The sequence below is a fragment of the Corvus cornix genome, chromosome 12 (genome assembly GCF_000738735.6).
Source record: "Corvus cornix cornix isolate S_Up_H32 chromosome 12, ASM73873v5, whole genome shotgun sequence".
Taxonomy (NCBI): Eukaryota; Metazoa; Chordata; class Aves; order Passeriformes; family Corvidae; genus Corvus; species Corvus cornix.
Window position 1 is genome coordinate 19790 of NC_046342.1, and position 11764 is coordinate 31553.

The 11764-nt window shown below is 55.1% G+C and overlaps 1 protein-coding gene across 1 annotated transcript; it reads left to right on the plus strand.

The window, feature by feature from the left end:
- Window positions 1-639: 639 nt before the first annotated feature.
- LOC104695757 lies at window positions 640-10839 on the plus strand. Its single transcript, XM_039559140.1, has 11 exons — window positions 640-844; window positions 1155-1412; window positions 1568-1849; window positions 1970-2254; window positions 2361-2457; window positions 6082-6245; window positions 7482-7742; window positions 8280-8564; window positions 8650-8934; window positions 9057-9153; window positions 10410-10839. The coding sequence occupies exons 1-11, from the start codon at window positions 655-657 to the stop codon at window positions 10837-10839; spliced, it is 2634 nt and encodes an 877-aa protein (XP_039415074.1). The 5' UTR covers window positions 640-654.
- Window positions 10840-11764: the final 925 nt, after the last annotated feature.

Genomic DNA, 11764 nt, shown 5'->3' on the forward strand with positions numbered 1-11764 from the left:
GACCAGCAGTGCTGAGGGGTCAAGGGATATTGCCATCAACTTTTCTTCATCCCTCTCACCCCTCACAGCTTTCCAAGGCCATGGCCCAGCTCGCCTGCAGGTTTGCCACATCGCTGGCTTATATAACTGTTGCCATCACAGTGGCCTGGCTGTGGGACAGTTGGGAGGTAACAAAGAGGCATGGGACCAGTGCACAGCCTGGGAGCACAGAGAGCCCAGACGTGAGGCCCCATGGTGGGAATAGGGTTTGCCTGCCCCCTGTGGGAAAGACAGCCACGTTGTTGTGAACCCACCTGGCAGCACAGAGCAGGTGGCAATGCCTGTTCTATGCGGGGCCAGATATGCCAGGCACGAGTAAGGGACACTCCTATCAGGACAATGGATGCAGCGCATGGCCAAGTGACACGTCCACCCGAAAGGGGGGTAGAAAAGAAGACTCAGTTCACCCACATCACCCTGATTGGCAAGGTGCTGCTGCAGCAATGAGGGACTGCTCCTGCATGCAATGGGATGACCTTGCTCCCAATCAAATTCCCCCAGCACTCACAGCCATACTCAGGATGCCCCAGCTCACTCCAAGTGGGAACCTCAGAGCCCTCCCCTAAACCTCAGTGCCAGCCCCATTGGCTGCCAGGGCCACTAGCACCAGCAGAGATGCCCAGGCAGAGCCAGTCTGAGGAGACATCCGAGGCCACATCTCTCAGCAGTCTCTTCTTCCTGCTGCTGCACCCTCTGCTGCACACTCTGGGCCTCACTGCTGGAACCATGCAGTCCCCTTGCTGCTGCCTTCTCTCTCTCCTCCTCCACCTCTTCCTCCTCTCTGGGACATGGGCAAACCTGGAGGGTAAGTAGGACCCCTGGCTCATATACCTCTACCTCCATGGGACTCTATAGGGGAGAGGCTTCTTGCTCCCCACCCACCTTGGGTACTCGCTTCCTCACTTGTCCCCTGGCTCCACATCTCCTCCCCAGCAGGGATGTAGCCACGCCAGGTGGGTGCAGGGGATGGGAACTGGGGCTGTAAAGGGTGTAAGGGGCTTATGGGGGGCCCATGGATCCCTGCAACCTCCAGGACCCATCCCTCAGCCCCTCCACTTTGCTCAGCCCTCTTCTCCCAGTCACATCTCCTCCCTGTCAACCATTGTCTCATGTAGGGACCTTCACTATCCGGCTGCTCCAGACCACCACCTTCCAAAACACTTCATTTGTGGACACAGAAGGGCTGGGCCTGCTGGAAGACATCGAACTCGGGTCTCTTGATAAACACACATTCTCCATCCGCTTCTACCAGCCCTGGCTGCGCCCAGCCCTGCCCCAAGCGGACTGGGACACCATTGAGAACCTGGTTAAGATCTACTTGCAGCAGTTCAACCATCTGGTCAATGAAGGGGCCAGGCAAAGGGACGTCCCCTGTGAGTGCCCAGTCTTCACTGCATCCCCTTTCCCAGCAGCTGGGAAGTGGGGAAGGATGTGATAGTGCTGCTGCTGTATAGGAGACACTGACCATGTCTGCAGGAAGGTAATCCCAGCCCCTCATGCAACCTCTCTCTCCTCTCTGCCCCACCAGACCCCTTTGTGGTTCAGTGCATGGCAGGCTGCGAGCTCTACCCCAACAGAACCTCCCGAGCCTTTGCCTATGTGGGTTACAATGGTCAGGATTTCCTCCAGTTGGACACAGAGAATGCCACCTGGACCCTCTCCCAGGACACCAGCTTGTCACGGTATGTCCAGTCATCTCTCCAGAACTACACTGCCTTCAGTGAGCTGGTGGAAATTCTCTTCAATGAGACTTGTGTCGATGACATGGAGGTGTTACTGCAGTATGGGAGGGCAGCTCTAGAGAGACAAGGTGAGACCACCCTGATCCTGCAACAGCTGCCCCAAAGCCCCCCCACACTGGGGCCAAGCTGTGCCCCAACGGGGCTTGCCCCATCCTGGCTTGCCCCACCCCTTTGCTCTCATTCCCCAGAGCTGCCTGTGGCCACGGTCTTCGCCCACACCCCCAGCCTAGACCAGCTGCTGCTCGTTTGCCACGTCACTGGCTTCTACCCCCGTCCCATCAGCGTGGCGTGGCTGCGGGATGGCCAGGAGGTGCCTCCGGGCCCGGTGCTCAACACCAGCACCGTCCTGCCCAACGCTGACCTCACCTACCAGCTCCGCAGCATCCTGGCCGTGACCCCCCGTGATGGGCACAGCTATGTCTGCCGTGTGCGCCACCAGAGCCTGGGCACCCGCGCCCTTCTCATCCCGTGGGGTAGGTGCCACCCGTGGGGAATGACATGGGGCTCCTGAGCCACCCTGCCCTGCAAGATGGAGCAAACCCCAGAAAGTTCATGGCAGCTTCTCCTTATGTTTCCCAGGGGACTCAGAAGTGGTGCTGATCACAGGGCTCGTGGCTGGGCTGCTTGCAGCCATGGCCGTAGCTGCCATGTCAGTGCTTTGGGTGTGGAGACAAAGGTGAGTCCCTGTCTGTCCCATGGAGCAGCAGTGAGAAAGGAGGGGAGGAGATGCCCAGGGGATTTCTGCACTGAGCAGCAAAGCTCTTGCTTTGGCCCTGCCAGATGCTGTCTTGCACTCCCACAAGGTCTCTGCCATGGAGCATCCATCAGCTGCTCCCCTCTCATTTCAGAAAGCACCAGCAGATGGAGGAATCAGAGTCCAGGAACTCCATCCTGAGCAAAGAAGCTTAGCTCAGAAGGGAGCCAACAGTCCCCATTCCCTTCCACTGCCTTCACAGCAACAAGAACTACCTTTTTCTGCTTCACCTAAGTTCTGGGCATTGCCAATTACAAGACTAACTCAATTCAGAGATGCACAAGAGAAACCTGGGCAGCGTTTGACTCACTTGAATTTTCTAAACAGACACAAATGCAAGTCGGAGACCTCCTCACTTGTTACACGTGATCATCTCTTAGCTTGTGGCACTGGCCAGTGCACCCACTGACGCTCGAGGGCACCTCGATGCCCAATGGCAAATTCTCCCAGTTCTGGTTCAGTAACACTTTTGTCAGAAGGTGGAAAGCTGTACCCTTCTACTGTCACTTTCTGGTATTTTTTTTTCCCTAAAAATTGCCTTTATTAACCATATTCCAGAAATATTTGCGCTGAGACTGAGCTGTTCCATACAGACTAACAGAACCTGGCCAGAAATGGCTTTACAAAGTGCTGAGTAACACTGAAACTCTGGTGTAATGTGTGGGAGCTGCAGATGTGTATGAAATGAAAATAAACCATTCATATTTTCACTAAGCTCACGTGCTTTTCCTTAGCAGTTGCGTGGGCTTGGAGAGGTTTTGATCAGCCACGTATGGAAGCTGAAACACCACTGAATTATTGGCACTAATTGCAGAAAGCACCAAAGCACGGGGAAAAAACAGTACATGTGTGCCTGTCCGTATATGAACATATTCTTACATATTGCATAGAAATAAGCAACTGTGCACACGGGGGTAAAGTGACCCCGAGGCTCCTAATAAAGGAGAAAAAGGAAGCCCGTGTCCCATCAAAGGTAGCACACACACACACACACAGAAAGGCATGTAGTTCATGCTCCCAATCAACTTGAACATGTAGCTTCAAAAGGTTTGGTTTTATTGGACACCTTCCTGCAAAGTTTCCCAGGATAAGTCTGGCAGCCGTGTGCAAGCCAGAAAACCTGGCTGCCTTGTTGCCATGTCCACCACAAATCCAATGGTGTTTGTTCTCTCCTGGCCAGACCCTGGAAACCACAAAGCTGGGGTCAGGACTGCATTTCTCTGGGAGCCAGAGTCACCTGCTGACATGACAGGGCTCAAGGACCTCACTGCAAGAGGAGTGACACCAAGCCTCTCCCAGCCCCTGCTGACTTGGGACAGACAGATGAAACTCTTAGGTGCAGGCATGCCTCCCTGCAGCCTTGGCATCCACAGGCAAATGGGGCAATTTCTCTCTCAAGCAGAGTGGAACATCCTGCAGCACTCATGGGACAGGGCAGACCAGGAGAGCAGGTGCAGCCAGTGAGGAAACCTGTTGAGGAAAGGTGTTCATGTGAATGACCTCCCAAGAGACCCTAGAGTACCACACCCACAAACACCTGGTACCAGGGAGGTGTCTGCAAGTGTTTGCTCACATTCCCTAAGAGACCTTACAATAACACACCTCACCCAGGCATTTTAAGAGGGTTCTTAAGGCACCTCATCCCAGCCCAGTGCACTGGGTGCTGCTGCCCACCCACTCACCCACCCAGAGTGACACCCAGTGGCACTGCATCGCTGTCCACCCCGCCCCAACTCACCCAGGCACAGCTCAGGGGGTTACAGCCTTCACCCCAGGGGAGATTGCAAGGACCAATGTCACCTGTGGGGTCTTTGAGGACCGGGGGCCACATGAGCACTTCAAAGTCCTACAGTCCCCTAGGGCAGGGGGAAAGTGAGGACCAGTAATCACTTGAGAGGACTGTAAGGACCAATGTCACCTGAGAGAACTGTGGGGACCAGTGGTAACCTGGGGGTGACTCTGAGGACCACGGTCACTCGAGAGGACTGTGAAGACCAACAGCCTGTGTGGACCAACAACCCTCTGTCCCCTTGGGTCATTTTCAGACCAGAGAAGTGACAATACGAAGGAGGAAGAAGTTGTGAGTAAAAAGGAAAGTGAAAAAAGCTCCGAACATGAGAAGTATATTCAATAGAAAAGTGCAAGGGCTAAAGCAGAACTTTAAAGCAGATCCACTGCAACAGTGGGAGACATCTGGAGGAAATTCTGAGGGGGCAAAACACATCGTGACCACCTGCACAAGCCAGGTGCCCGGTCCTGTCCCATCAGCAACTCAGACACCAGTAGTGTCACATGCACCTGTGCAGGACAGAGGGCTGTGAACGGCCTCTCAGCTGCTCAGCAGGAAGTGGCCAACAGTCATCTTAGGGGAGACCATGGGGACAAGTGATCACCTCACAGGACTGCAGAGACAAAAGTCCCCTTGTCTCTTCCCTCCCTGGCTGCCCCGTGACTGTGCTTTGCCATCCTGACAGCCAAACACTCTCCTTTGGGTCTAGGACGAGTGGGAGGGATGCGGACTTTGTGGTATAGGCGGACATCCCCTGTGTCATGCCGCTGGGGAAGTTGGGGCCATTTCTGGGCCTACCAGGCCACCGCAGCAGCCCGACTTCTCTCTGGGACAGCTCCGTGGAAGGGAAAAGATTCAGTATTTGGATGCTACCGAGGTGCACCCCTCAGACTTCCCCTTGGCTGTGGTTTTGGTTCTGCCTTCCCCCCCAGTGCAGGCACCACCCAAAAAAGGGGAAGAGAAACTGCATGCTGAGGAGAGGAGTCGGGGAGAAGCAGTCGATCAGGGACATTGTGGGGGAGAGGCTGACTCTGGTCACCCCATTGTCCCTCCAGCACAGGACACTGGTGCCAGTGGGGACAGAGCAGGGGGATAGCTCCCACCATTTCTGTTCCCATGCACAGGGGACTCTTGGGGAGGCGGACCGGATTCCACACCAAAGCTGCTGGGAAGGAAAGGGGAGTTGCCAGGCCCATCCCCAGGTGTTTAGAGCAGAGTTGGGGCTCCCCAGCAGTGTCCTACAGCTCGGGACTAAGTGGAACAGCTTGTCAACTCCTCCTTGGGAGCCCCATCCCCAGAATTAGGCAAGTGATGCAGGAGTAGCCTGAGCTGGAGGTGCCAGGAATGGGAAAGGGGGTGACCCAAAGTATCCCTTCTCCCTATGTGGGGGCTGAGAGGACAGCAACCATCTTTCTCCAGTCAGGTCTGAAATCCAAAAGCCATTGTCACCTGCATTGGAGCTGATGCATCCCACAAGAACAGGGATAGGACAATGTAAAATTTGTGGGGAGGGGGAGTCAGGAGAACCCAGCTTAGATCCTTGAAAATCTTTTTTCCTAGTGCTGTTTCCTGGGACTCTCTTTCCCTGCCTTCTCCTTCTGGCTAGGCTTTTCCCAGCCCCAGCCTGTCACGGCACTTCATGCTCAAGACCTTATTCCATCTTTTGTCCCTCCCACACGTCCCCAGCCTTCAGCTTGGGACCTCTGGGCCCCTCCCTGACACATTCATTCTCCTATTGGTGGAGAGCCACTGCAGTGACGGCTGGGCTGGGTTGAAGCTTGGGATCCCACAGGTTCTTCCTCCTCCCACGGTCACTGCTGCTGCTTTTTCAGCCTTGCCGCGTGCACCATGCAGCCCCCTCACCTCCTCCTCTTCCTCTTTCTCCCGATCTTCCTCCCTGGGATGTGGGCAGACCCAGAGGGTAAGTGGGAGCTCTGGCTCACCTCAACTGCTTTCACCCCCCCCCTCAACACCCTGTCAGAGGACCCCACAAATTCTCCTCAGGGGAGGCATGGCCAGGCCACTGTGCCGTATGAGGGGGACAGATGATCCCCAGCATTGGAGGGCCACCTCCTACTGTGCACCACCCGAACATGTTTGTCCTTGCCCACCCTCTCTCTTCCTGCCTCCAGCTCAAGACTTCTGCCCCACCAGCTCCAACACAGGGCCTTGGATCACAAGCAGATGAGACAAGAGTGGTCCCCAGCCGGGCCTTGGGTGTTGAGTTTCCCCCCAAGATGTCCTCCCCCCGCAGGGAGCCCATGGGTGCCAGGCAGGTCTCAGCTCCACGTGGTGCTGAGGGCCCCTTCCGGCAGCCCCTCGTTCGTTAGGGAGCTGCACCTGCAAGAGGCTGTTTTGGGCACTGCTGTCACACAGAGTGTTTTACCACAACCCCGTGAGACCTTATGCTTCCAGGGCAGGCAGCATCAGACACGGAAACGCCGGATTGATCTCTGGGCTGATGTCCTGGCTCTATCAGGGAGCCCCAAACCTGGACAAGATACCCTTTCCTTCCAACCATCCTCTATATCCTCTGCACTATGTGCAGGTCTTTGGCAGATACAGGTCCTGGCACAGGTGCTTGTCCTGGGGGGAAACATCACCCCAAATGAGCAGCGAGGTGCCCCTTCATCTGCTCTGCACAGTCAGAGAGCAGCACTGGCCAGGAGGGAGGCATGGAGGGGAGGGGACAAAATGCCTAAAATCCTCTGCAGGAAACAACCACTTTGTTGAAAGTAAAATAGAGAAGGAAAAAGAGCAGTGAAGTCAGAGGAAGTTCAGACAGGAAGGCGACCCTGAGCAGAATGAAAAGCTCATATGATCCTATGAAAATGATCATAGAAGTGCAGAATGATTTGGAGTGAAAAGGACCTTTAAAGGCTATTCAGTCCAACCCCTCTGCCATGGGCGCGGGCACCTTCCCTGCTCAGAGCCCCGAACAACCTGGCCTTGAATGTTTCCAGGGATGGGGCATCCACCATATGTCTGGGTAACATGTGCCAGTGTCTCACTACCCCTCGCACTAAAAAAGATCTTTCTTATTATCTAGTCTGAATCCCCTGTTCCGCCTCCAGCACCTCCACTTCCCCCGTTTTCCCTTTAGCACCTCCACACATCTCCTTCCTGCACCCTTTCCCATCTCCATCCTTTCTCCTAGCAGAGCCACAGGTTATCCAGTACCTCCTGACTAGCTTCTTTGCCAACATCAGCTCTGCTGAGGTGTCATGCGTGGCAGTCGTAGAGGACATACCCATCTTTGCACTGGATCCTGCCAACTGGAGCATCCACTTCTACTGGTCCTGGGCCAGCCAGGCTGCAACCGAGGGTGACGGGGAAAAGATATTGTCCCAGTATAGAGTCGCTCTGCGCAATATGATCCGATTTGTGCACGACACAGTTCAGCAGACCAAACAGCACTGTGAGTATGGGAACGAGCCCTGCCAGAGCCCTAGTCCTTCTCCCCAGGTTCCGTCTGTGGCCTCCTCCCCATCAGGATGGCATTTGCACGGTGTCTCACAGGGTGCAACAGCTCCTGAAACACTGCAGCTGCTGGAACTGGCAGGAAGTTAATAGGGCAGCAGACCAAAAATACTCCTTGGGGCTTCTGCCATCTGGCACAGGGAACCCCTCTGCATGTCAGGGAGCTGCCGCCAAATTTACTGGAGCTGCAGGATTGACACAGCAAAGATCATGAAAGAGAAAACTGGGGGCAAGTATTTTGGGGAACAGAATTCTTTCTAAGCAAGCACTCCACACTGGTATCCACTCCATTCTTCCAAGGGGCCTGAGGGCTTGCAGGGTGTCCAGGGTCTCCTGAAGCATGGCCTTATGCCCTGCTGCCCATTGCACCCCGCTCTCCACTGCACCCCTGTATGTGCCCTCAGCCACATCCCACCTCATGCCTCCCACGTTTCACACGCTCATGAGACCTCTCCACTGGCTTTGCCCTTGGCAGACCCATTGGTGGTCCAGTTACGTGCAGGCTGTGCGCTGTACCCCAACAGGACAAGCCGGGGCTTCCTGGATATCGGCTGGGATGGCAGAGACCTCGTAGCTTTTGAGGTAGATAAACAGCGCTGGGAGGCCCGGCAGCCATTCCAGCTGGCAGAGCTGGTCAGCAAGAGCCTCAACAGGCAGAAGTCCGTCACAGTGCTCTTGGAGTACCTTCTCTCCATCAAGATCTGCCAGAGCAACGTCCTCTCCCTGAAGCGGTATGGGAGGGCAGCACTGGAGAGACAAGGTGAGACCACCCTGACCCTGCAACAGCCGCCCCAAAGCCCCCCAGACAACGAAGCTTGCCCCACCCCTTTGCTCTCATTCCCCAGAGCTGCCTGTGGCCACGGTCTTCGCCCGCACCCCCAGCCTAGACCAGCTGCTGCTCGTTTGCCACGTCACTGGCTTCTACCCCCGTCCCATCAGCGTGGCGTGGCTGCGGGATGGCCAGGAGGTGCCTCCGGGCCCGGTGCTCAACACCAGCGCCGTCCTGCCCAATGCTGACCTCACCTACCAGCTCCGCAGCGTCCTGGCCGTGACCCCCCGTGATGGGCACAGCTATGTCTGCCGTGTGCGCCACCAGAGCCTGGGCACCCGCGCCCTTCTCATCCCGTGGGGTAGGTGCCACCCATGGGTGATGGGATGCAGGCTGCAGATAGCAGCCACTGGCCCTGTGATAGGCAGCTCCTGACTGGTGTTGCCATCCTCACACAGATGCCCTCTTCTCTCCCTGTCTCAGAAAACCGCAGCAGAGCTCCAACTGCCAGCATCACCATTGCAGTGCTGCTTCTTGTGGCCATAGCCTCTGCCGGGGGATTTTGGTGGTGGAAGCGCAGGTGAGCTCTACCTCCCATCACCTGCTGTAAGATTTACGGGCATGTAGGTTGGTCCAGGGGTTGCAGCAGCAGCTCCGTAGGGGTGAACTCCCTGGCTGTCAGCATGGTTCATGGTGTCCCTCCTTTGCAGGAAAGGTAACGAGGCTACATGGGAGACCCAGGAATTCATCATTTGAGACCTGGTTGTCCACCCAGCAAAAACCGCTTGCTCTCCCTTCTTACTTCGTGTCCCATCCCTGACCCATCAGGACCGACACGGTTTTGTTCTGGAAAACCACCGCATTAAACAGCTACAAACTTCCCCTAATGCACATAGCTCTCGTGTCTCTCACCCTTCTTCCCCCTCAGGAGCTTTTCCGAGGAAACCCCTCAGTGCACTACAGAGACTCCATATTGCAGCCAGGAAGGCTCTTCCTTTCCCTGGACTGTGGTTGGTCTCCACCCGGCATGTCAGGAGAAGCCAGTCCTCTGACAGCCCCTCCCACATCTCTCCATGGCCAGTGCGTGTTCCTGACAGGGCAGTCACAACCTGAGACCAGACCACTGTGGGGCTGCTGAGTGAGATGTGGGATGGAGCAGGCCACGAACCAGGGAGAGATGGAGAGAAGTAAGCTGTTTCACTGAGGAGAGAAGGGGAAGGGAGGACAAGTGACACCCCTGACATAGGAAGGCATTTTGAGCACATCGAGCTGCTCCAGGGCTGATCTCATCCTCTGTCCAGAATGGTTTTAGATCAGGGTCTCCTCCACTCCTGACTCCTGCCCCCATGCCTGCCTCCTGTCTCTGTAAAAGCTGGAAGGATGGGGGATTGTCACCCTTCCACTATGCCTGAGAGCCATGAAAGAGAGACACTGAGGCTCTGGGAGGCTCTGAGCAACACACCTCACAGCAGGACATGGAATGTGGATTGTCATCAGCTCATTACGTATTGTCCGTTGCTCCTTCCTCCTCATCCTGCTCCAGTATGGAGTCCCACTCATAGGAGACAATCTTCCACAAATTTCTTCAGCATGGGTCCTTTCCATGGGCTGCAGTTCTTCACAAACTGCTGCAGCATGGGTCTTTTCTATGGGGTCAGTCCTTCAGAAACAGGCTGCTCCAGCATGGATTCTCCTCAAGGCCACAAGTCCTGCCAGGAACCTGCTCCAGCACAGCGTCACAGTCTCTCTCAGGCACACCCCCCTGCTAGGGCATTGGGCTCCTCCAAAGGCTGCAGGTGGATGTCGGTAGGTGTGGACCTTCATGGGCTGCTGCAGGACAGCTGCTTCACCATGCTCTTCACCACAGGCTGCAACGAGCACCATCTCTGCTCAGTTGCCTGGAGCCAACAGAGTCCCTGCCTTAACGCGCCCGAGCGAGCTGCCAACGATGACCCGTGCGACACCTGACGTCACCTGGTGCCCAGCAGATCCCCGGCGCCACCGCCCCGCCCGCTTCGCGCTTCCATTGGCCATATCACGGCCCGTTCGCCAATGGCATTCGTGCTCCTCCTGCATCACCGGTCGCCGGGCGGGCCTGGGGCAAGCACGGCGGAGTGGTGGCGCTGACCCGGACCCCCCATCCCTGCCCTCAGCCCCATCCAAACCCCGGCCTGCGCTTCCAAGCATTCACTATGACTTCCCCCCGATTCCTCAGGCCGCCAGATCCAGGCCTCAGCCTCCCCCAGTACTGAAGAGCCGGGGATGACCCCAAGGTGTTTCCCGCCTCAGCTCTAGATTTCAAGATAAAGGCAAAAAACCAGGAGGATGTTTGCAATTGTCAGGCCTGCTTGAAAACTCAAAGCCGTGCTGCGCCACCTGTCTGGGGGAGCCAGAGAGACACGGTGAAATAATCCAACCATTTGGTCCAGAATGATCAGAGCTCTGTGGACCTCACTGTCATCCCTTTGTTTCCCTCTCTCTTTCTGTATGCACATACCTATGTGTATGTACACAAAGTGTGCGTATAAAAATAATGAAAAATTAAGCTTTCAAATTTCATACTAAAGCAATAAAGACTCCATTTGGGTAGGTTATCCTGCAATTCCCACTTCTTCTGTGAAACATCTCTCATACCCATTGCCAGTGGGTATGCCAGGCAAGAAATCTGAGACACCAAGGTACAGTCATCTTTGGGGACTGACACCAGCAAAACTGCTTCTAATAAACTCAAGGGTAAAGCCTTTATTGTAAAATAAATTAATTGATGGATATTATAAACGGAAAAGATTAAAACTTACCTGATCTGTGAACCTTTTGTCCCTCATTCAAACATGGTCTCTGAACGCATTCAAAACCTTCTCACCAGTACCTGTTTATTCACAGCTGGCTGCAAACCAGGCACAAACGCCTCAGGGGCCGGAGGGCACCTTTGAATGGATATTTGGACTCTGATCTAGCCGTACCCTATAGCCCTACTAATGACCTTGAGAAAGAACAAGGCCTATACACTAATAATCAGGGTTTCTTAGGCCTTTGGTTTCTCCCAGCTGGTCACTAATCCCCAGAAAATGCTTTCCCGCCTAAGTTGTTAATGCCTGATTAACCCCACATATCTCTGCCATAGATACAAGTTTTCTATTCCCCCTTAAAGGCACTGAAGACCCCAATACTTTCCAATCAAGGCACATACT

Bases quoted from the DNA above. Each gene is read 5' to 3' on its own strand.
- LOC104695757 (XM_039559140.1), top strand. From the start codon at position 655: ATGCCCAGGCAGAGCCAGTCTGAGGAGACATCCGAGGCCACATCTCTC. The intron at 1,850-1,969 runs GTGAGACCACCC...CTCATTCCCCAG, and splicing joins GGCAGCTCTAGAGAGACAAG to AGCTGCCTGTGGCCACGGTC. The intron at 7,743-8,279 runs GTGAGTATGGGA...TGCCCTTGGCAG, and splicing joins TCAGCAGACCAAACAGCACT to ACCCATTGGTGGTCCAGTTA.